This window comes from Hyphopichia burtonii (genome assembly GCF_001661395.1).
Source record: "Hyphopichia burtonii NRRL Y-1933 unplaced genomic scaffold HYPBUscaffold_2, whole genome shotgun sequence".
NCBI lineage: Eukaryota > Fungi > Ascomycota > Pichiomycetes > Serinales > Debaryomycetaceae > Hyphopichia > Hyphopichia burtonii.
Window position 1 is genome coordinate 1,578,111 of NW_017963729.1, and position 25,327 is coordinate 1,603,437.

Genomic DNA, 25,327 nt, shown 5'->3' on the forward strand with positions numbered 1-25,327 from the left:
ATCTGTTAACTTTTTACTTTTCTTCTCTGGCATTATTAACTGTTATCTAAGGTTTTTCATTTTATTTTGTTATATTTTAGTTTGCATTGATTGTTTCATTTTATAATTTGTATTTCAACTTTTCTTTTCCATTCACTTTTTCTTATATTCAAAGACTCATTGAGTTTTACATAGTTTATAAAATATATTGACTTTTATATTAATAGATGTAGAAGTGAATTTGAAATACAAGAAATACACATGACAGAAGAATGAAACTAAGTCTGACAAAAATAATGTTAAATCGGGGTATATAAAATCAAAATATATATATATATATAACCATGAAAGAAGAATTGAAATAAAATAAAAAAAAATCATGAATAAAAAGCAAAAATTAAAACAATAAAATTGAAGAAGTGAAATTTAGTTAATGATTAATGGTTAAAAATCTAGTTATAATGGGTTGAAAGATTGCTTTGGGATTTATGGGTTGTGTCTTTTTGGAGAATTGCCAGCTGTCTCGCTACTTTCACTACTTTCACTGACACAAGGGAGTTGTTTTAAAGCGGTGTAATCATCAGGCAGATTCACAAAGCTATAATCACTGTCCTCGAAGCTATCTTCCTCGTTTTTAGGAACTTGGAGTTGCGAAAGGGGTTTGACAATCAATGGACGAGGTCTTGAAACCTGGAAGCCTTTAGTTTCAACTGGTTTTCCAGAAACAGTTGTGTTGGATAAAGAATTAAACATGTTTTTCAATTTGGTAAACAATGTTGTAGAAGATAATGTTTCGCTGATTGGTGACACTGGAGCTTGTTGCTTATAAGGTTTACTGGTGTTGTGAGAGTTGTTTTGACGTTCATCATCTTGATCAACATCTACCAATGTGTCAGACCATTTGTTTCTTGAATCCCATAAGGCTTTAATTTCTGGATCAATGGAAGCATCCACAAAATATTTTCTGTAAATTTTGTCGGCTTCTCTGACAGTATAATCATTTTCACGTTTTCTGATATTTGAACGTTGTTGTTGATGATGGAAAGATAAGTTATCTGATTCGACATCTGAACTTACTTCTTTTGGTGAAGAATCGTACAAAGCAACAGGAGATTTGGAAGGTGATTCAAGGTTTTTCAAGGTTTTACCTGATAAGTCTCGTTTCATAAAGTCATTCTTTTTATCTAAAAGAGCTGCTCCCTTTTGACCTCTATAATAATAATCATTATCATTTTCTAGTTTTATATCATTATCATTGAGATTAACACCCCCATTTTTGAATTCCACTGGAGAGCTATTATCATATTTAATAGTACTGTTATTACTTTTATTTGGATCATAATCACTAACGTTGGAGTTATCAATTCCAAACATTAATGAATCATAAGCTGTATCAACATGTAAGAATTTACTTGCATCAGGTTTCATTAGAGGACCAATTTGATTCTTCATTGGTTGATATTCAAATTCTTTGTTAAAATCATCAATACTATTGGCATGATCATCCGTTGAATAAGTGGCGTATTGTTTCTTTTCTCTTCTTACTTTTATGATAGAAATCACCGTACTTATTGAGCAACAAGCCAATTGGATAATGAAAACCAAAGCTATAACCAAATGGATAAGAAGCTGTACGTACGCAACATAAGTTTTTGTGGATTCGGCAAGGCCTAATTCTTTAATAAATGGAATACATAAAGCAGTAACAAATAATCTAGCGGTTGGCAAAATCCATCTTGTAGTTGTCCAAGTTAATTCTAGATAATATGGTTGAACTGCAAATAGAAAAACCAAATCAAAAAATTCAACTAATATCAAAATGGAGACTTGTACAATACCTTTACTTTGTAAAAGACCAATAACCAAAGATTTTATGATTAATGATATATAATCATAAATGACGTAATGAACTTTATTTGGATGATAATGATGATAACTGAAACCCCAAACCAAGATGACCTTCATTGAAGTATATAATCTTGAAACTTTTTTAGAGCCTTTTATTTTATAATCCTTGATAGTGATTAAATACTTGAATGTGAAATATAAAACCAATGAAATATAAAGAGTAAAACAAATTGAACTTATAATGATACTTGGTATAGGAACACCCAAGTAAGCTTTTGAATCGATTGTGGTATGAGTTAATTTAGTAATAGTACCATTTGGATAAACAGTCAAATTACCACTACCGACAATTTCACCACTTGATGGGATAGAGGTACCAAAGGAGGAAGTAGCTGATGAAACTGTCATTGTAGAAACTGTATCAGAAAAAGTTTTCGTAGCGCCCGAGTTACGAGGCTTAAATAAATCATCATAATCCACTGAGCAATCAAATGCTGCTCGAGACAAATCATTCATATCACCATCTAAGATATGATTATTATTGAAATAGGAAGCAGTGTCAAATAAATAAGACGTTAAAATCAAGAATGGGAAACCGAAAACTGATAAAAAGGAACTTAGAATCGAACCCAATATATAGTATAAATTTTTAGTGAAGGTGAAATTAAAATTTGAACCAGGGCTTTTTTCATCATTAAGTAAGGATTTTTTATTTCTATTAAACTTTTTAATTACAAAATCAATAATTGACTTTGTTATTAAGAAAACTTGTTGGGCGGTAATTGAAAAAACAGTCCATGCCAATAAACAAAGCATAAAGTTTGGCCAACCATCATGAATTGAACGATCAGTTGAGTATAAAGCCAAACTTTTCAATCCTCCACCATTCAAAGTAACGTAGATATTATCCGAAGATTTATGAGTGTAATCGGAGCTTCTACCAAGTAAAGAAATACCTAATAAGGCACACCAACGAATTTGACCAATTAAAGGTTGGTAGAATCCCGGGTAATCTAGATCCAATCCCGCCATGAATAAAGCAAATTGAAGATAAATGATAATTCGTTGAACGGTTGCATCCAATTGTTTCAATAAGTTTCGATTACAAATGGTGGAAGCAGTGAATAAGAAAGGATTGGAAGATTCTTGATAGGACGAATAAATAACCGTCAAGAAATTGATTAGGGCCGTAATCAATAATAATAAAAGAACCCCAATGAACAAAGATGCTGAAATATAATCGGATTGAACCGGGGTAATATAAGCTTTATTACAACCAATAACGTCGGAATTCAAATCATTTGAAACAATTGAAAATCTAGCAGCGTAAGAACCTAACCGATGGAAATGCTCACTGATATCAGCTTCATAATATAAGATGATGGAGTCATTAATATACAAGGGACATTGAACTAATTCGCCGGTTTTATTTGAAAAAATTGTTTCAATACTTGAATTTGAATGGGCCATTGACACATAAGACGAATTCCCAAGAAAGTCTCTTTTGGCATTGACCGAGGTACCATTACCGATGTTTGGATGCCGGTGGTCTTTATCATCAGAAACCGTTTCCAAATCACTTGCCGCATTCGCATCAGCAGTAGCCGTGGCCGCCTGTGCAGTGGACGCATCGCCAGTTTCCGAATTACCATCGTCATCATCACCTTCATCGGTAAAACGAGGAGATTTCAGAAATTCAGTAGTATTCTTAACTGCAATCATATCACAAAATCGTTTATTTTCATTAATAAATACATTCCCCATAAATTGTATTTCAACATGGAACGTAGTATATCGATTGGTGGTTGAGTTCACGTCCGTCACTATCACTCCACGATCGTTCGGGTTATCAAAATCAATCACTTTTGTATTCATAAAGAACTTCAATTTTTTTTCTTCTTCATCCAATGCAACATCAACCACAAATGTTTCAAAGTTATAATTATACATGTCAATGCCAGAGCATTGGTAGTTCTGGATAAATGCACCACGGGTGAACCGTAGTAGGATCATGAACACCACTAGTAGTAGCCTTGAAATTGAATTAAACATTGTAAACCAGAATGTTCAAGCCAAATCAAACTTGACCAAAATTAATTGGTTCTTTTTTTTTTTTTTTTTTTTTTTTTTTCTTTTTGGTGTTTCGGAAAATGAAAAGAAAACAACAGCAAAGAAAAGAAAAGAAAAGAAAAGATTCGGTAACAACCAGTTACAAATACATCAATAAAGAGTGTACCTATATGTATCTAACCATATGAGAAGAAAATTTGTGGGTGGTATCTAGTTCTAAAGTATTAAAATTTTGTCAAAAAGAAAAAAAGAATCGCTAATGATACACCTACTTTGGTTTAGCGAGAAAGTTGAGATTTTTGGGCAAAAGAAGAAAAGGCACCCTTTTCGTGGTCGTGCGTTTGGTTCGAAGGCTTAGATCCCCGGCTAAACACCCATACCTCTGCTTCTGACGAAGACCAATTGATGGAGACGGTGTCGGAAGAGGCATGTAGCAGCATGTAGCAGCAGGATGGTGATGTCTGGAGGCGTGGGGGAGATGGGATCAGCTGAGCAGGGCGATCTTGCGGGCGAACATGGGTGAGGTTGTAAAAGTGGGTGCTAAGGTAGGTTTGCAGTTGTGAAGCTGGACAAGAGGTGATGCTTTGGTAGAGACGGTGATTAGGAAGAGGCACGACACGGGTCTAGAGCCACGATGGGGCCAAAGCTTTGACTGCAAAAAGAGAGGAATTGGGTGCTGGATCACCCATACAACCTCGTTGCCAGTGGCCTTTGTGTTCACGGTGGCGGTTGTGACTTGGTCTATCGCTGGATGCTGGTGAGGTATGAGAGTATAAGCATGAGAGTATAAGTATATGAGAAGTATATATGAGAGTATAAGTATATGAGAAGTATATATGAGAGTATAAGTATATGAGACGTATGAGAGACGTTCTGAAGAATATGGAGAATACTGGAGAAGCTAATTAGAGAAGCTGCTGTAGTAAGTACAGAGCGATTTAACATATTAAGGTATTTGTTCCTGAGGCTCATTTCACTAGACCTCAGAGACCCCAATAGCACCCGAGTTGTTGGTCTATACGCTCGTTCTCCCTATAATCCACATTGTCACATCTGCCCATTCACTTAATCAACCAATCGGCCAGGAAAATGACAGAAAACGATCTTTTGAGTCCACAATTTTTATTGCGAATTACACTTTTTGCAATAATTGACTCCACATTTGGCTAGTATATAAGCTAAGCAATATTTCTCCCTCCCCAGGAAGTATCCAGGAAGTATATCATAAATAAACCAGGAAGTAGATCTTAAATAAACTTTCATGACTCTCGATATAAGCAAAGTGGCCATAATTGGTGCAGGGCCTGCCGGTCTTGCATCAATTTACGAACTAACCCACACTAATAAGGACGGTACTTCCACCGTTGGTTCTTCTAAATCTTCAAATCCAAAATTTACTAAAATTGTTGCTTTTGAACAAAAGGATAAAGCAGGTGGTATTTGGGCTCCCTCTTTGAATGAAACAGATGTTCCAGTACCCCCTCAAGAGATTCTTGACACTGAAAAGTATAATGATCCAGACGTCATTCATCCTCAATTGAAAATTCCCTCGGGAGTTGAAAATGCTAGTTATGAGAATCCATTCGTTGAGCAAAGTGACCAATTGTATAATGATAAGTTGGAATGGAAAAGATCTGGGGTCTACGCTGACTTGTTTACAAACATTCCTTCAAGATTTGTTCGGTTCTCTTACCAACCCAATGAACCAGAATATTTGGATGAAAAAAGAATCATTTATCCTTTTCTTTCCCAATATGAACTATCAAAAAGAATTGAAGACTTTATTGAAAATGAAAATTTAAATGATTATATCCGATTCAATACTCGTGTTGAAAAAGTAACTAAAAATTCAGATAATAAGTGGGTAATTACCGTTAGACAAATTTCAAAAGATTTGAAAGAACATTGGTATCAAGAAGAATTTGATGCAATCATTTTATCTAATGGACATTATACCGTTCCAAACATCCCACACATTCCAGGTTTATCGAAATTTAATAAACTTTATCCTGATTCGACTATTCATTCAAAGTCTTACAGAAATCACGAAGATTTTAAAGATCAAAACGTTTTGGTAGTTGGATTTGGAATTTCAACTGCTAATTTAGTCCAGTATATTGTTCCTTTTGCTAAAAAGACGATTGTTACTCAAAGAGGTCCCCATTTGGTATTTGACTGGATTAATCAAGGTTTGAAATCGGATGGTATAACCCATAAACCTCAAATTAAAGAGATTCTTGCCGAAGAAAGAAAAGTTGTTTTCACCGATGGTTCGGTTGAAGAAAATATTGATAAAATCTTATTAACTACTGGTTATCATTACCATTATCCATTTTTGAATGATCATCTAAGAATTGTTAATCCTTCAAACTTGAGTAGAGTTGCGGGTCTTTACTATAATACTTTTTCTATTGAAGATCCAACATTGGCCAGTGTTGGGGTTACAGTTGCTCATTTGACCTTCCATGCTATTGAAGCTTCTGCTGCTGCAATTGCTGGGGTTTGGTCAGGGATTAAATCTTTACCATCAAAGGAAGAACAAAAAAATTGGGAAAGAAAGCATTTGGAAGAAACCGGTGATAACTTATTATTCCATTATTATGTTCCCGATAAAGTGAAACCAGAATACGTTGATAAGATTTACCCCCTTGCACCTTTGAATCGGCCAAATCCTTTAGAAAAAGATGGTGACTTCATTAATGAAATCGATATTGGTGTCGATAATTTAGAAAAATTATTCTATAAAATCAAAAATAAGGAATTAGATATTAAAGATACCGTATATCCCGTGAAATCCTCTGCTTAAATTAAACTTTGTCTCTTTTTTTCAATACATATTAGTAGAATTCTCTTTCAAATTTATTAAACCTATATACAATTGAATTTAAACTTTATTAATCAACTCTTCAATCATGAACTCTTCCTCTGATCTTAGGATATAATCTTTGAGCATGATAATTTATGGAACTACGAACCTCTTTTTCTGGTTTATAAGTTTCCATACAATTTTTTAAATCATGTTCAAAACTTATACATTGCGCTGAACCATCTCCGTTGGCAGCCCAGCAGTTCAATAACGATGACATAAACACTAAACATTGATTGGTTGATTTAGACACAACTGGATTTCTGATTTTTATTCTTGGTAATGGGGGAATAGTCTTTGCTGGTTGAAGTTTTTTAATTGGCATCTTGAATCGCTATCTATGACTGAAATATTATATGAAAATACACTCAAATCCAAGTAAACACACTACTGAATAAGTATCTCTCGATGTGTAAGTTTGTATGTTACTATTATAAGGTAATGAAGGGACTATTTAAATGAAATGAATGTCTATATAAAGCTACTTTCAAATTTTTCAATAAATCAATCAATTTTTTTTTTGTTTTTTCACTCGCTATTTTTTTTTTTTTTTTAAGTGTGGATTTCAATGTTTTGAACTTCGCACGTTCTTCAAAACTACTTCACCATTATAATTTAGTCTTTTGTCTTGTTGCAACTTCATATATTCATTAAAATCTTGATGATTTATGTGAAAGGAGGATTTTTTATCCTTTGAGCCGGGTCTTTGAGGAGCGAAAGTGTTTCTGTAGTGATTATTAACCCACCAGATTCTTTTGAAAGCGGTATTTGCATTAGATTTATGGAGCAAAGCATCTAATGAATTCATGGATGGAATTTTTTTATCCAAAACTATTTTCATTAACTTTTTATTGATGATATCTTTAATTTTCAATTTAACACTGTTCATGAAATGTTTCATTTTAGATTGGTTATAATATTTGACTCTGTATAGAGTATCAATTTGATCTTCTAAATTGATTAGGAAGATTTTGAACAAATGTCTGTACATGTAATTATAATGTCTTCTTGAAGTTAATAGCATACCAAAGCCTGGGATTAGATTGAAGTTCTTGAAGTTATAATTTATAATCATTAATGAATTATTGAGGGTAGTTTCTCTAGATTCAGATTCACCTAATCTAAATTGATTAACTTTTAAATCTTGAGGGGTTAATAAGAGAATTTTCTTACCATTTGACGCCATGAAAATTTCAATTTCTTTTTGTAATGATTTTTTAAATTGTAATAGTTCATATTCAATTTCATTAATAAGATAAGTTGAATTAGATTCTAAATTATGGTAATTTGAAATATCATTAATTGAAATTGCAAATTTTGGGAATTCTAATTCTTTATAAATTGAACTTAAAAATTTATTCAATTCATTCTTAGATATTTTTTTTTGCAGTTTGGAAGGATCAAAAGTTACTGAATTATCTTCTAGTTCAATAAAATTCAAATCACGTTTGTTTAAAGGTAATTTTTTCCTAAACATTTGTAAATCTTCAATAAACTCTTGAGGGTAGCAATGATCGGTTAATTTATGCTTTCCAGTTCTTAAAGGTATACCGGTTATTGATCTATCAAAACCCAAAACATTATAAGGATTATTACATAAATTTTCTTTATAAAGGAAAGCATTTGGAGCTAAAGCTAAATTATCAACTTCATTTCTTCTTAATAACTTAAATTTATCATTGATCTTATTGAATTGTTGTAATAATTGAATTATTGGATCATCATAATTTTTTAAATATCTTTTAAAATATTTTAATTGAACTGATTTATCATTATCTAATTTACTTAAATTTTCATAAATTTTTTCAATTTTTTCAATTGGAGTATCAAAAATATCAATTTCATTTGGTAAATTTCTGATCACTTGTTTACGATCAAGATAATGACTTGATTCAAATGAATTAAATGGAGAATCTTCATCCAAATGTTGCTGAATCATTAAATCGTCAGTTGTCATATATGCAATGGTTTCGTAAGCTTGTTGTAAATTCTCATTTTCTTCAGTGATTACATCAATTGGAGGTTGATGTGGATCGTGTGATTCATCAGAGGTTTCATGGATTGATGCATTCTTATGTTCGTTAACTTCATTATTCTTGGTATTTATATCAGTGGCACGGTTATGATTATGACTAGGATTGTGTCCTGGAGTATGATTATGATTACGATTATGACTTTGACTTTGACTTTGACTTTGACTTTGACTTTGACTTTGACTTTGACTTTGACTTTGACTTTGACTTTGACCTTGACCTTGACCCTGGCTCTGGCCTTGTGTAACTTGAGGATTTGGTTGAATACCTGAGTGATTCACATCATCATCTTGATCCTCATTGGTTTGATCTTTGGACTCGGCTTTACTGCTGGTTTCATTTTCCTCTTGCTCCTGCGGCTTGACCTTCCCCTTCTGCAACGATAACCCCAATTTCTTTAATGCCTGCTTGGATTTATCTTCATCTTTAAATAAAACCGAACTCGATACAAAGCTTCGGACTCCACCACACCTGGAGTTAAACCGATAATCCGTATAGGTATGGCGCTGGCAAGACAATCGAGAGCGTAAGCTGCTCGCAATAAACCTTCTCATGACTCAATACAAACCGTATTATGCTTTCCAACTCTCTTAAATCGATATATGCTTTAAATGATCGTAGTATGGTTCCTTTATTCAGTTTTTCTGTTGTTCCCAGTGTTGCCTAGGCGTGCCATTACCGTTGTGTTTTTTTTTTCGTTTTTGGTGTGTCTTGCTAGGATGCAGGAGTTTTCTGATGACTGATGGAATAGATAAACCCATGGCATTAGCAAACGAAGAAATAAAGGACCCAAGGGAACCCACGAGAAACCAGGGGAATCCAAGGGAGACAAAACCAGCTACAGTGGTACTTCGGGTACCCAGGTAAGCCAGCTGTTGGGTTGTCGGACAAAGGGAGATTGCATTAGTGTCACGTGATGTTTGAAAATTTGCAACTATTCTCCTTGATAAGAGTGATTCTATCATCACTGATTGGTGTTGCTGTTTAGGGTACTAAATAAAGTTGGGAATGTTGTCGAAGAATGGAATGATTACAAGATATAGTAATAGTTAATGGTATAATTAAAGTTATAAAGTCATTATATAACAGAAGATAGAATTGAAAAAAATATATATCGTGGAACACCATTAGAACCCAGGTTCTATTTTAAATGAAATACCCAAACTAACGTAAAATGAAGAACTAAAGAAGACAGATCAAGATCAACTTTAAAAATTAGTGATTTGATCTAGAAAAATGTTGAATCATTCTATTTAATTCCATTTCTTCATTACGGGCAGTCAATTCAATGATTGGATCAATGTTAGCAGCCAAGTAAGATTGTTTATTATTGCATGGACTGATTGGACTTAAAGATTCAACTGAACTCAAAGAGTCTTGTCTGTAATGATTATTTGGAGAAGGAGAAATTGAAGAAGTACTAATTGAAGATAATGATAAATTAGAACTACTTGAAGAAGATCTTGTAATTGATGCAGGAGGAGTATTTGGAGGTTGTAAATGAGCTGGTTGAGGTTGAGTAATTTGTTTTTTTTGGGATAAAGCAATATTTGCAGCAGCATTTGCAGCAGCATTTGCAGCAGCAATTTGTTGTTGTTGAGCTTGCTTTTGTTTTTGTAAGAATTTTCTCATCTTAGCTGATTTAATTAAATCTTGTTTAATTGGTTCTAAGAATTTACTAACTGATTTAATCATTTCTTGATTTGAAACTCTTAAGTCCCAATTTAATAAATAAACCAATTGTCTTTCCATTAAATTAATATCCTTAACATTGAATAATCCATCAGTGTATTTAGCCCAATGAATATTTTTAGGAGAAGAATCGTTATGATATTTTGAAGATAAAATTAAACAACTTAAAAGAATACGATGTCTAGTACATGGTAATCCTTGAGCATTTTTAGGTAATTTTGACTTCAATCTATTTAAATAAACCAAAGTAGCCATCAAAGTACCGGTGTAAACATTAGTATATCTAATTAATTTAGTTAAAAAAGTCATCAATGAAGGTAATGGTTTACCATTACTAGTAGTTTTATTTGGAGATTGTGGAGGTGATGGCATTGAGCTCTTATCATCTTGACATGGTAACACTTGTAATGTAGTGACCACTAATTTATGAATCATATCTTGACTAACTGGAGAGTTAATAAAGATATTAAGAGCTTTCAAATCAATTTGGGAAGGAGCGGACATAATTTGATCTATGACTAAAGAATGAATATAAATGCAATTAATGAGTGAATCCAAGTTTGGAAGATTAATTATATCCTTTATGATATCTTTGAAACTTCTGGGGATTTGTTTGACTTATATATATTTCGGGAACCTTTTTTTTTTTTTTGCAAATTTTTCAAAGCCAGTATACTTTGTTGTCAGTCAAGGAGTTGTAATTGGAAGGTAGGTGCATCAATAAACCTATATTATTAGTTGAAACAATAACGCCAAACTAATTTTTATCAAAACAATTCTGCTTCATCCATGCATATGCCTCTACAACACGATAATTTGAAAAACATTAGTACTAAAACAACCTTCTAAGGTACCCATTTAACACGAATCGTGATCTGTCTAACAAATACTCGGTTATGATCTCAACCTATTAATAGTAAATAAGCTATTCATACCGTGACTTAGGAGGTATGCCATAGAACATGAACGTTTGACAAAGTATCAGGACGCCGCGATGCGTATTTTGAAGAAAGATTCCAGCTCCCAAGCGAAGGAGGTGTTTGTTGATTTTTTTGGAGTTGCAACACAAATTTCAAAGGGTGTAGAAAATCAATTGATGCAAAACGCGTCGCCCGAAGGTAAATATACCTTCAAACAAAATAAACAAAGTAGAGGGTGATCGTGATTTACACAGACTCATTCAATTTACTCCTTTTATAGCCATCGCTTAAGGGGATTGTTGTGCAGGGAAGCACCCTTGCTTGGACCATTCAACCGTTGTTCGCTGTTTTCCCTTTTGCTTGCAATATTTCCAAATAGGAATCCCTTAATTAGATCTTTTGGAATGTTAACCTTGTTCGATAGATTATGAACACCCTGCAAATATCAAGGCTTTTCCAATAAGACACCAAACTTTCCACTTTGTCTAACCTTCAATTCTCTACTCGTGTTTACTGTCAATGGGTGCCCTTAACCTTGTTATAATTGCTCTGGGACCCATTTTGTTCTCGACAACCTTCTCATAAGCTCTCGACGATTTGGTCCCTTATCGAAATTGGTCTACCGTGACAAGGAGTTATATTTCAACGATGTTAATCTAGCTCCTTGCCCCTGGAGGTTTCATAACTACATGTTTTCACGATATGTTCACCATACCTTCACGACACCTTCACAACCTATTCAACACTCAATATTTCTCTTCCTGATCAGCTCAGGGGTACAAAGGGTCTCTATAGACAAACCCCGATTAACATTTTTCTTCTCTTTACATTGTTTCTACATTCTCATTAGATAATAACAAATTCCATATATTGATTTACAAAACTATACTATAGGAAAAACTAAAATATACTGTATTGATTGTTAGTACCAAAGTTTAATCTTTAACTCGGGGGGAAATCGTGCTATTGGCAAAAGATACTTCAGAAATTTGGGTATACTGGGTCTGTCATACATTATTCAGACTGGTGCACAGCGTTTTGTCGTCATAGTATCTTCAAGCACATGAGTTCATTGGCGAAAACATACGTCTTGCTATATCCACTATATGAATATGTTATTAAACCATATTTGGCTAAGTAATAGTTAAAAAAAAAAAGGTTGTAGTAGTGAAATTTTTCAATTTATGTCCACAAGGAAAAATTTTTTACCTGCAAAAATCTGAGGGTCGGGTAACTTTACTCGCTTTTCTGAATAGGGCCAAATTCGGGTTTTTGACAGGTGTGCACTACCTCCATTTAGGTATACCCATTGGCCCCAGGGTATACCTCCACTGGAAAACCAGAATAGTGCTAATTAAGGTGGAATGGTGGGTTGTAGAGGTGGGTATTGGAGTCAACCGAAGGGGCTGCTTGTTCGAGAGGGTTAATTTTCATGATTTTGATAATTTTTGATAATTCTGGATACTTTTTTAATAATTTTGCAACAATTACGTGGTTCCATACAATCACAGTTTTATATTTATATACATAATTAACCATAGAGCAATCCATCACAGTTTAAATATTATATAAGTTGTCAAAAGTAAGTTTAGCGAAAATATCATCTGATTGATTACCATCAACATTAACTCCATTTAAAGCTCCTGGCGTGAATGGTTGATTTTGTTGTAAAAGTTGATCTGAGATGAGTTGATCGTTACCAAAGCTGCCATGGTTTAATTCACTGTTATTTTCAAGATAGCTGTCATTATTTTTCATCGAAACCATTTGAAGCCATAACCTATCTATTTCAGAAGTATCCTTTTGAATGAAATCGTCTAATTCAAATGAAGAATTGGATGCCGGACTGGCAGAATTCAAAGATAAAAATGCGTTCTTCGAATTATTATCCGACAGATCAAATGTTGGATACAGGTTATTTCTAGAATATGGCGGTTTGAATTCAGAAGTTGGTCCATATGGTTTTTCTCTTTGTTGAGGAATGAATTGTTTATCATTTTCTTTAGTTTCAAAATCATGTTCTTTTAATTGTCTAACAACAGATTCACATATACTACTTAATGCATTTATTTGATCATCACGGAAATTCGGAAATTGAAGGTGTTTGAAATTATCTTCAAATCCATTATAAAATTTTTCCAGTAACATTATTGGGAGTATAAATGAATGTGCTTTACTAATTCTCCATGCATAATAATACCTACCACTTAATTTAGTCATACAACCAATGGAAAATTTAGCTAATTTTTCAATCAACTTTGATAATTTACAAAGCTTTGCATATCGAAGCTTATATTCGTCATTTTTTATCAATAAACGACCATGAACTTCTGGATTTTTCTTCATTCGATGTATGCTATTATTTAATCTTATTAAAAGTGAAAATGCAAATTGAGTATTTCTATGAATCATAGATTGAACCGAAGGATTTAGAATTAAATCAGCAATTGTTGAATTTGGATCAAAGTGTAAACGGTTATTTTGAATTAAATTAATATATTCAGGTAGTTCTTCGGAGAACATGATTGACATTATTTTTTTCATATAAAAAAAAGTAAGGTCATTCTTGCCATTTCTTTCATAATGCAAGTAAAGGTGATAATAAATGGAAAGAGTAAAATTTTTTAAATTCAACAATGCTTTACATTTTTTGACTTTCACAAAAGGTTGGGTATTTGGAATTGGGGGTGTTCGAGTATAATCAGTTAATTTTCCTAGCCATTTATTCAAGTTCAATTCAAATTCAACAACTTTGGCCGTTAAATCAGTGATTTTAATTTGATTCAGAATGTTTAAAGTTAAAATCAATAATTGCTTCAATGCATCATATGGCGTTCCAGAGCTTCGTATACTTTCAGTAACAATTTGATCCATTTTACTATCAACAACATTCTCATTCCCCTTTTTATAATAGGGCATCTTGACATCAGAATATATTGCATCAACAATTATAGGATTACCATATTGGGCAGCATGAGAGACATCATTAAGCTTTAAAAAATACCAAACTTTCCTACTTAAATTATTTTCTTTTTCATCATTTAAAACTTCAGGAAATAAATCTGGTTCTCTATTGACCCCAAGTGAATAAGCCATTTGTATCAACATACCATTATAGATTTGAGATTGACCTCCATCAGCACCATCACCATCTTCAGGCAGGAACATATGATATATTCTCATCAAAAGAGCAGTTTGTAAGATGATTAGATTTGATTTTCTAGTTAAATCAAATTGATCCAAACATAACTGAGCAAGACTTATAACATCAATGCTAATCGGGTTAAGTAATAGATATTTGGTTTCTGACAAATGTGCATCATGAGATTGAATTATACTTTCATTTTCCTCATGCTTATTGGAAAACTTAGCAAGATAGGTAAATCTTAGAATGGTTAATAAAATTGCAACATAAGCAAAATCAAGACGTTTTTCAACTCTGAAAAATGGAATTGCTGAATCATTATAATCCTCGGGTCCTATTAATCTTACTAATTCATTCTTGAATGATAATTCATCAATGATAGGAACATAAAAATATATCGAAGTGAAGAACAAATTAACTAATTTCCATATAACTTTTTGTTTTGGTAAAACCACTCTGATTTTTTCAACTAAGTGTAATTCTTGATCTAGCTTTCCTTCGAAAACTGTTAAACCCAACGCTATGGCGTGCCTATTCATTTGAATTCTTGCTTCACGAGACGATGATTCAGAAGGATCTGAAGTAATACTAGCAGCAGTATTTTGTTTGACTTCACTGTACGGCTTGATATCATCATAACCATCTTGATCCAAAGCCTTAGCCGTGAAATCATCTTCATTTTCAGTAGGAGGAGCATTCAAGGGTTTTTTATCTACGATAACGAATGGAGGAGGAACACTCAGACCAACATGTTTCTTCTTCTCTGAAAAGTGTGCCCACAATGCCCTTAGACCAGAGTCACATTTCATAAGAGATAACCAAGAATGTGGACCATGATTAATTCTTCTTGAGCGGTCTTTAATATGGATAGGTGTATAACCTGAATAAAAATTTATAGTTTCATCGGGATCATCCGGATCGGTTTCCACCACTCCCAAATGCAGACTTATAAAATCTGAAGGCCTGTATTCGTCATCCTGGTTCCTAACATTACTTTCCAAATTGAGAGACGGACTCTTTACCGACCAACCTATAGAGGGAAGCCTTATATTACCTTCAAGAAATGATTGGTGAGGTACAGGCAGCGATATAGACCTTAATTTGGGTAGAGTAGCAGGAGATTCTGGATTACCCATCAGAATGCCTGTATTTTGAGAATTTGTCTTTTTATCATCCAAGCCAGAGCCTGATCCAGAGCCCGACAATTGTGTTATAGTAGACCCAGGGGACGCATGGGATAAATTAGAAACCGTGATTGAAGCCTCGAGTTGTTTAATTTTATCTTTAAGCGCTTCCAATTCAGAATAAACGGCAGAAGGAACGTTCTTCGAGTTGGCAGGACCGTCTTGTTTAAATAGAGCCATTGACGGATGCCCATTATTAATCGATGGTGGATCGTGCGGAGTTGGATATATATGAGAATTCGATACTTTTCTTAACTTAGGTTGTTCAATACTATCGTAATCATCATTTCCAGGTAGTTCTTCTTCGATTTTATCGACTTCTGATTTGGGTGCATCTGACGAATAAGCACATTGATCAGCAACATTATAACGATGACAAGCCAAACACGCCGGACGGCCACGATCACACTTGACCTTACGTTTTTTACAGTAGTTGCAACTCAAGGATAATCTATTTCTCTTCTTTTTTGAATTTTCTTCGAACATTTCAATCTGTTGGGGGTATTACCAAGTTTATTGACTAATTGGGGATATTCGTGAAAAAAAACGTTTGAGACGGCTGACAGCTACTTTGAAATCTGTTCTTGACCCTCTCTCTTGTTTCTAAAGAAACTATACTTGTACTATGTTACGATTGAGTAAATTGAGGTTGAAACCAGCTAGCCTACTTCAATTCTTTAGTTCTTCTTTTATCAGAGACTCTCCTTTCCTTTCAATGCGTATGAATTTTGTTTTTTTTTTTCCGTCTTTTTATTTTTTTCTTTTTTTCAACTGTTCAGATTTCGAAGACCGAGATTAAGACCGAGCCGAAGCCCAATGTATTCAGAGATCTTACAACTTGCACATAGCTCTTGGAAAGTCAACATACTCATTTCACCAGCACGGTGGCAGAGCAGATGACCCGACAAGAATAGAAGGACTACAATAAGCGCCTTTTGTTGGAATAAGTTGCTTTATTTTATGTAGATTAATATAGTACATTAGAATATATATAATTTTTTTTGTATTGGGGTTATCCCCGTAGTTATTGTACATCAAAGAGTTCGTTATTTCCGTAGACTGCAAATAGTTTCAACAAGTCTTCACTGGTCAGGTATTCATTTATGGAATTACCCATTGGATAGAGGGATTTATCATCGAAGCTGCCAAACTCACCGTTGAATAAAAAGGCAATTGGACTTATATCAGAATCGTTACTTGAGGAGTCAGCATCATTTGGAATAGAGTCTAACGAAGTAGGATGAGAATTTTCAGAAAGAAGGTTGATTGTACTGACAGAGGCGGAGGGGTCCGGCTGTCTTTCAGGATTTTCATTAGGGACTTGGTTTTCTTGAAGACGTCTAGTTCTATCTTTATGTCTTTTATCCAGCTCTAGTTTTGCAATTCTGAATTCTTCACATAATTTACCCAAATTTTGTAAATCGCCAGTAGTTAAGAATTCGATCATGTTCGATTGGTCAATGAAGTTGGCGTCAGTAGATTCAAGAATACGTTCTGGATCTTCCATACTTTGTTTCAAGACAAAGAATGACATAACATAGACTCGGTAAGAATTTACATAATTCTTACTCAATCTTCTAAAGGTCCCCACAAAGAGTTCTGATTCAATTAGTGCAATGCGAAATAAAGCATCAGTTGCCTCTAATCTTAATTCCAAATTTTGTACGGTTTGTAACTCAGACTTATTTAATGGTTTTTCGTTAGCCTTTTGTAATTTTTTGGTAAGTGATTTTTTATGATGCAAAAGACGCATAAAGAAGGATGTTAAAAACATATGGCATTTCATCATGCATCTTTCATTCGTTGCAGTTAATAGGTAATCATAATTTTTACCAAATAGTTCCACTGAATTATCTAAAACATAGGTCATAATGTAAATTAATTGAATCACGCTTCTGGTGAATATCTTGAAAAGTTCAATTCCTGCATTGGATGCTGGGATTTTGGAAGCATCCCATTTTTCTTCATAATGAGCACAAATCATGTAATAACAACACGATAAGTTGGTTCTTAAATGAACAAACGAAACGTATTTTAAGACTTTTAAAGTTCGTTGATTATGTTCGGTATCGCCTTGATCATTTGCACTGACTGGTGTACAAATATATTCTTTAAAGAAATCCTTACCAAAATAATCCGCAAAAAATTGCTCAAGCTGGCAAGTTTCTTTTAGAATATCAACAACCGTTGGTTTATTTCTTAGATTAGTGATTTTTAAACATAAATTTCGGTAAAGATGGTTAATCTTGTTCGTTGCGTCAATTGAGGGATCCATAAAATTTGGTTCATTTGGGTCCAGATCTAATCGGGTATCACTAGAATCCAAATTTTTGATGTTTAAATCAACCCCACTATGGATTGAGCTATTTGCATCGAGATCAACCAAGTATCTCCATAAACTTCTCCATGACTTAACAACATTTTTATTATCGTCAAGAAATTGTGAACCTTTGAAATTTGAAGGATCACGGTGTAAACCAATTGAGGTCGCATGCTTGATAGCAGATCCTAATAAGATTTGGGAATCACAATTGGTCAATCCAAGACAATCATTAGGGGAAACGGATCTATAGAAATGATATAATGCCATGGCTTGCACTAATTGGAAAGTTGATCTTGTACTTATACCCGCCTCACTAACACACATATTTATAATTTTGACAAAAACATCAGTTGGAACTCTTTTCAGATCCCTTATCATACTTTCATCATCCTTATTATATGAGGTTGATGAATGAGTATGAATCAAAGAAAAATAGCCAAGTCTTAACACTAGTAAAAAAATACCCACTGTATGTAATTGACTTTCATCGGATATTCTAACTTTAGTGTAGCGTTCTTCCTTAACACCAGGAAAATCTTCAGTAAAGATACTATTCATTTCAAGAAGTAAGCCATGTTCATCCACCACTGGACAAAATGGGCTAACATATTTGAAAAACCGACAAAACAACATAAACGTTACTTTTTGAGAAGGTAATATGGTTAGTATGCATTGTTCAACAATCGAATAATAGTCATCTCTTGCTGAGAAATCAGAGTACAAAGAAGATAGTCCAGGGATAATCTTGGGTAAACCCAAGTCAATTTTAGATTCGGAATCGGATAATTCATTTTGAGCGGTAATTTTAGTTATAAGAAGAGCGTCTTCAGCAGTAACTTCATCCTGATGACGTTTTGACTTTTGTTTTTTAACAACATCTTTGGGATCAAACAAATGTTTAGAAGATTCATTGGTTTCACCTTTAGTGTGGTCATTATCATTTCCATTATGTCGATTAGGTATTTCTTCTGACTCTTGCTTTTTCGATGCTTTTGATTCACGATTTTGATATTTTATAGACTCATCCATGATGAATTGCGACATTTCACCAGTTTGGAGTAACCTAACAAAATAAGCTCTTAATAGAGTAATATACCGATCATTTTTTGTTATACCAATGTATGAGATTGCACCATGAGTTTGCCAAAGTGGCCCTTCGACAGATAAACTTGCATTAGCTCTGGAATAATTTTCCATTATATCATTTGGATCTAATTTTAACCAGGAGTTAGGCCCAATCGAAACATCCACCAATTCAGTATTTGAAGACTGAGAATGATCTCGAGAATGTAAATGAGGGTGAGAAATCAGGTCGAACTTGCCATTATATTGATCAACAGTAGGATGAATGATATGAATCAGTTCTTTTTTCTCTACTGGGGGTTGACTAGTTGAATCCACCAAGTGGTTTATGGAGTTTGGTAATGGTAAATCCGAGGGGTACGTTGTACTTTGAGTTGGCAATGAATGCCTTTGAGAAGGTATTGAAGCTTGAGGAGGAGGTAGACTACTTGGAGATCCAGTTATAGGTGGATTTCCAAGGTAGCTCGGAGTTGTGTTATTTGAGCCTGATAATTGATAAGATTCAAAATTCGAAGCAGGAGACTGATCAGAGGGAGAATTGGATGAGAATGAATGAGTGATTGAGTTTTTCTGACGAGGTTTTGAAGGATCCCATCTGAACCCCAGGTCTTGCTGCATCATATATTTAGTTGGGTTAGGGGGAAAGGGCCCGAGAGCTTGGCTTGAACCACTTTGAGAAGCTGAATTAGAAACAGGTGGAGGTAAGTTAGCAGAAGCGTTTGGAGGAGGTGGAGCAGGGTAATAGTGTGGTGGAGGAGGAGGAGGAGGACCTGGAGGGTAGTATTGATGATGTTGATACGGTGGGAACCCAGTAGCAGCAGCGGGATGGAGTGGGGGTGAAGCTTGTAGTTGATGGGGCTGCTGTAGTTGATGGGGCTGCTGTAGTTGATGGGGCTGCTGTAGTTGATGGGACTGCTGTAGTTGATGGGACTGCTGTAGTTGATGAGGATGTTGCACTTGGTGGGGAGGTTGGAGTTGTTGAGGAATCAAGTGATGGTGATGAGGAGGCCCATTGGGATAAGGCTGATCAATAGGAGCAGTTGGCTGTAGATATATGGTATCTTCATTTTTTCTTTTATTTGAATCTGCTAATGAATCCAAACTTTGGGAATCCGATTCGTAATAACATAAATGGGCAATGGATTTCTTCTTACAAGTGGTACATGTTGGTTTTTTCCGATCACATCTTGATTTACGTTTTCGACAAACTGAACAACTAGCAGGGATACGATGTCTTTTCCTATAAGTAGAACTTTGATTATTTGTCTCTATATTAGAGACTGGGTCTGACATTTTTAGTCAACACTGGGAATGTAGTCACTGGGAGAGCCGACCTTTTTGACAAGCATAGGATAAACCGACAAAACCTTGATTCAAATGTCTAATCTTCAATAAAACTAACTATTAGAACTGAAGCAAGAAATTCCAAAGATAAAAAACACCCCAAAGGAGGACCTAAAGAAGAATTGCCGTGTCTGTATGTACGGGTCTTGCCTTTTGTTGATGAAAGCTAAAAGTTTCCTAAAACAAACAAGGGATTTGCAATGGACTTAAGTGACTATATATAATGATAAAGCTTGCTCTTTATAATACAAGAATGGTTAATTGAGCTTTAATTACAATGAAGGAAAGGCAATTATTGTAGCAAAATTGACAGAGAAATGGAAAAAAAAAAAGTCCGAAGAAAAGGAAACATAATTGTCTACTGGATTACAGCAGACTAATAATGTACCCTCTGTAGCTACAAAGGATGGAACAAGCTGGCGTTCATTAATCAAGAGAAAGCACAGTCCAAAGGCAGACTGGATATTATGCATGGATACGAGCTATTATTTCCTCGAGGCTAATTTGATCTCATTATGCGTGAACTTCTTTGTCCAACTTGAGTTGACGGAGAGTGTCTTTGTACGTCTTCAATTGTCTCTTTTCGTTGCTTAGATAGACCGAATGGCCATTGGGGTGAGCGGTCCAAGATCGAATACCAACTTTAATTCCCCAAGGATCACCTCTAAGCAAAGAATGCTAATCCAAGCAACCCAAAGACTTGTCGGGCAACTTTAGCAGCGATACACCAAGGTTATGCCGTATCAATGCAGAAAAGAGCCGTATATCTCCAGAACATGCACTTGATTCAGATACTTGTTAGTGGGCAGCAGTAATTTCTAGCTGAACACCTGATTTCTGAATTAAGGTCAATTGCTTCCAGTATGAGTACCAATCAAGTTATTTATTAGTGTCTCCGTATCTTTTGGATGATGATGGATGGGCGTGCACAAACCACGTAAAATATATTAGCGTGCGGGAGCACAAAAATTGATCAAAAACAGAAAATACACCCGTGCACCATAAGAACCTACTTCCCTACGCGATTCAACAGACGCGTTTGAAGACTAGGGTGTTCATCAAGCCATTGCAAAGGTAGACCATATACTGAGATGCTGGCGCCTTCTGACTCGGAAGGAGAAGAACGTTTTTATGCGGCTGACGAGGGATCTGATCTTGATGATTTTATAGACTTTTCTGACGAGGATCAAGTGAATCATGCTCTGACAAACCCCATCGATGAAGAGGTTGAAGATGGGGTAGAAGAAGAAAGTGAACCAGAAGATAGGGTGACCAAGCTCAATAAGCAACTAAAGCCCAACGAAGATTACACCCTAAAGGTTTTAAAAGCACATATATCAATATTGGTTACTGCAGTTGGTGGACCGGATCATACTTCTCCAATTCAACCACCGCCATATAAGTTGGGGCCCGAAGCCCTAGGGTGTCTTAAGGATATTAAGCGATGGCTCAGGTCGGTGGACACAAACAATGATTCATTTGATGTTGCGCTTGCGATATATGAAGTAGGATTGGTTGTGAATGATCTTATTGTCATACTATGTGATTGGGAAAAGAAAAATTCTAATAAGAAAAATATAAGTATATCATCGTATCAAAATACTTTATTACACAAGATCTCATTGGTTTGTTTAGAATTATTAGTTCAATTAACCTGGCCTCATGAACTTAATAAAAACCTGACTGAAAATCAAAAGAAAAATTTTAATAGTCTTAGAAAAGCTCAATTGGTATATAAGAAGAACATTTTATCTTATCAAAATGGACAAACTTTCAAAGCAGTATTAAGGTTAGCTTTACCTGCTTTGCAACAAGAAAAATATGAACGAGATGCAAGAGATTCTCAAATTTTGAAATTAGTGGTATTTTTCATTAGAAATGTTCTTTATCTTGAACCAGCAGATTTAACTATAATTAAAAAATCAAATTCCAAAATCGGTAATTATAATAATCTACCTTCTAATGTTAGTATTGATGATATTTCTTTAAGTAATGTTATTTCTTGTTATTCTAAAAATAAAGTTTTGAAATTCTTATTGACTTTAGCTTCCGGATTAGAAAAAGATTTCGTGGCCGATATTTATGGTCCTGGTATACTTGAATCCATCTCTTTATTGATAAAGGGGGTCAAAGTTAAAGATTTGCTTACCTTACCTTCTTCTACCAAACCATCTTCCAATGAAGAATTATCAAATCAACAAAATCCAATCCCGCTGTCTGCTAGTGTATCGGGGCTTCAACTTAAAGATTTACTAAAAGAAGAATCGAAAAGAAAAAAACAACAAAGTGAAAACATGTCTTCCCGACACGGAAGATTTGGATCTTTATTATCGATCAAAAATGACGACTCATCTTCCTACGTAGTTTCTGGTCAAGAAGCATTATTAAATAATCACCACACTTTTGAAAAATTAGATAAATCTAAAAAATGGAAAGCGAAAACAAGCTTCCGTTATGATTCAGATAAATTTGTTCAAACTACCCCGGTTATATTGAGTGGGAATGCTTCTCTTTTGTTAAATAACTTTGTTGAAATGCTATTATCAAGTGGTGGGTTCAATAACTTAGTGAAATGTACCGCTACTGTTTTTGATAATTCTTCACTCTCTTTTTCTGATACAAATACTTTGAGTAGTATTGATCAAGCTGATAGGGCTAATTATTTTGCAACCGTTGCTTGGTTCTTTGAATACAAAAGAGAAAGAAATAATAAATTCATATCTTCAAATAAAACCCCCATGGATGATGAAGGCCCTCTAGATTATGGTTCGGTTGGTGAAGGGTTACGTGATAAAAATTTCGTTCTTATTGGAAGATACATGCGTGAATCATTTGGATCAAAAGACTGGAACTCTTTGCATGTTGCTTTGATTTGTCTTCGAGAATTATTACTTTTATCTTATTCAATTTTTTCAAACGTCAGTAAAAAACAACTTGAAACCAATATTGATTATGATGAAGAAAATGAAGAAACTTTGGATCAAAAAGACTTGGCCGAAGCGATTATACGGAAACTATTCAGCGAAGCCGACTATGTCAGTTTACTCCATCAAATTCCTCATTCTGCTTTTAAACATTCTCCTGATTACTTAAAAGTTGTTGTATCCGTTATTCATATTTTGTTGAAATCATTTGAGAATTTCGCCAATGAAGATGTTAAGGTCTATATGAGATCTAAAAGAAGAAGTAAAAAGAAATTACTTCAAGAGCATGAAGAAATTGATCTAGAGGATGATCTCGATGAGTCAAACTTAGTCATTCAAGAGAGAAAACTTGATTTTAGTAAAACTGAAGCTAAGTTTTTCCATAAGGATATTGTCACTACTCATATAACTTTTTTGTCAAGATTCGACGACTTGAATGATACAGAAATTAAAATGGCTCTTTCTTACTTCCGTAAACTCTTTGTGGTAAGAAAGGATTTTACCGGATTATATAGGCTTGATTTCATGTTTATGTTATACAGATTGAGAAATGGTTTACCAAGACTGTCAAGTTTAAGAAAAAGTGTGGATGAATTCATTCATTATTTTATGAAAAAGTTTCAACCGGCATTTGAAAGATTCCCCAACCCAATTGAAATATTATTTCCTCGTTTCGAAGATCTTGATACAAAATCTTATTTGGCTACAGGTGAACTTTATGGTGACGATATAGATTATGGTAATGCTGAAGAGGGAAATAATGAAAGCCGGGAAGAACCAGGATACGTCGAAGAATGGATCCCTGAGCCGAAGAAGGCTAAAGATCTTATTTTCAAAGAGCATCTTGAAAGAGAAAAACAAATTGAAACATTGGTGGCTTGTTTGTATCAGAATGAAAAAGAATGGCTTATTATCTGGGTCATTAAGGAATTGAAAAGAATATTATCTGACAGAGTTCTGGATAACTCGGTGGACGTTTTATTACCAAGTCCCATTATCAGAAGACTTTTAGTTAACGACGGACACCTTCGACTTCTTTTACAAGAGCTTGGGTTCAAATTACCCGAATTTCAAAATGAACCTACTGTTTTATTAAGAGAAAATAATAACAGTATCCTCGACACGAATATTAAATTGCTAGAGTTTGTATTTGATAGAGTCAGAAACGGCGAAAGAGATCCTGCTGTTTTCGACAAATTGACAAATAAAAAGAAGTCTGTTGAAAAAAAGCAGAAGGACCCATCTAAACAAAGGAAACGTCGTCAGAGACGTAGAAGGTCAAACTCTGATCTGGAAGAAGAAGAATCATTAGATAGTAAACTCGAAAACAGATATGACCCCCTGGCTAAATTGAAATCGAAAGCTATGGTAAGTCTTTCGGATGATGAATCAGACGATGAAAAAGAAAATGAATTCTTTCAAAGAGAAGAAAAATTACGTAACCTATTAGAAGAATCCGGTGGGATTGTCAACGCAGAACAATTGGAAGCTTTCAAAAAAGCCTGGAAAGACTATGAACAAACGGGAACTTCCACAAGCGAAGCAGCTTCATTATTCGTAACTGATAACGATTTGAATGACATGACCTCTCCAATAAAGAGTTTCTCGAAACCTATCAAACCAGTTTTACGTCCGAATTCATCAGATTTTGAAGATTCCACAGCCATTCGTGACTCGGGCTCAGATTCAAGCCCAACATCATCTCCCAATTCAAAGAAAGGGTCCGAAACAATGGCAGCATCGATAAGTAATACTGAATCTATCGATAATGATGAATATGAAAGAAATAGTAGAAAAAGACGACTTCCCGTTTCAGATTCAGAAGATGAAGAGAACGAAGTGAACGAATCTACTATTGCCAACTATATTAGTGCTGAAGAAGACTATAACAACGAAGTTCCATCAAAGAAGAAAAA

The 25,327-nt window shown here is 34.4% G+C and overlaps 8 protein-coding genes across 8 annotated transcripts; 2 read left to right on the forward strand and 6 right to left on the reverse strand.

Annotated features, from left to right (window-relative positions):
* Positions 1 to 284: 284 nt before the first annotated feature.
* On the reverse strand, positions 285 to 3,946 carry HYPBUDRAFT_136050 (uncharacterized protein). The gene is made up of 3 exons (XM_020219595.1): positions 2,280 to 3,946; positions 1,392 to 2,219; positions 285 to 1,265 (listed from the first exon to the last, which is right to left on the reverse strand). The coding sequence occupies exons 1-3, from the start codon at positions 3,877 to 3,879 to the stop codon at positions 466 to 468; spliced, it is 3,228 nt and encodes a 1,075-aa protein (XP_020078119.1). The 5' UTR covers positions 3,880 to 3,946; the 3' UTR covers positions 285 to 465.
* Positions 3,947 to 5,158: 1,212 nt separating this feature from the next.
* HYPBUDRAFT_147569 (flavin-containing monooxygenase) lies at positions 5,159 to 6,703 on the forward strand (the record flags this gene model as incomplete). The annotated part of the gene is made up of 1 exon (XM_020220064.1): positions 5,159 to 6,703. The coding sequence occupies one exon, from the start codon at positions 5,159 to 5,161 to the stop codon at positions 6,701 to 6,703; it is 1,545 nt and encodes a 514-aa protein (XP_020078120.1).
* Positions 6,704 to 6,747: 44 nt separating this feature from the next.
* On the reverse strand, positions 6,748 to 7,220 carry HYPBUDRAFT_136056 (mitochondrial 37S ribosomal protein mS37). The gene has a single exon (XM_020219596.1). It carries the CDS (start codon positions 7,086 to 7,088, stop codon positions 6,804 to 6,806), a length of 285 nt encoding a protein of 94 aa, XP_020078121.1. The 5' UTR covers positions 7,089 to 7,220; the 3' UTR covers positions 6,748 to 6,803.
* Positions 7,221 to 7,328: 108 nt separating this feature from the next.
* HYPBUDRAFT_104478 (uncharacterized protein) lies at positions 7,329 to 8,759 on the reverse strand (the record flags this gene model as incomplete). The annotated part of the gene is made up of 1 exon (XM_020218346.1): positions 7,329 to 8,759. A coding segment is annotated over one exon (1,431 nt), but the record flags the coding sequence as incomplete, so codon positions are not given.
* A 1,654-nt stretch (positions 8,760 to 10,413) lies between these two features.
* Positions 10,414 to 10,980, reverse strand: PCL1 (Pcl1p; the record flags this gene model as incomplete). The annotated part of the gene is made up of 1 exon (XM_020223937.1): positions 10,414 to 10,980. A coding segment is annotated over one exon (567 nt), but the record flags the coding sequence as incomplete, so codon positions are not given.
* Positions 10,981 to 12,613: 1,633 nt separating this feature from the next.
* HYPBUDRAFT_238991 (Zn(II)2Cys6 transcription factor) lies at positions 12,614 to 16,443 on the reverse strand. Its single transcript, XM_020223235.1, has one exon. It carries the CDS (start codon positions 16,221 to 16,223, stop codon positions 12,966 to 12,968), a length of 3,258 nt encoding a protein of 1,085 aa, XP_020078124.1. The 5' UTR covers positions 16,224 to 16,443; the 3' UTR covers positions 12,614 to 12,965.
* Positions 16,444 to 16,677: 234 nt separating this feature from the next.
* ZCF13 (Zcf13p) lies at positions 16,678 to 20,698 on the reverse strand. Its single transcript, XM_020220920.1, has one exon. The coding sequence runs from the start codon at positions 20,434 to 20,436 to the stop codon at positions 16,762 to 16,764; it is 3,675 nt and encodes a 1,224-aa protein (XP_020078125.1). The 5' UTR covers positions 20,437 to 20,698; the 3' UTR covers positions 16,678 to 16,761.
* A 910-nt stretch (positions 20,699 to 21,608) lies between these two features.
* YBL053 (Ybl053p) lies at positions 21,609 to 25,241 on the forward strand (the record flags this gene model as incomplete). Its single annotated transcript, XM_020223797.1, has 1 exon — positions 21,609 to 25,241. A coding segment is annotated over one exon (3,633 nt), but the record flags the coding sequence as incomplete, so codon positions are not given.
* Between the last annotated feature and the right edge of the window lie 86 nt (positions 25,242 to 25,327).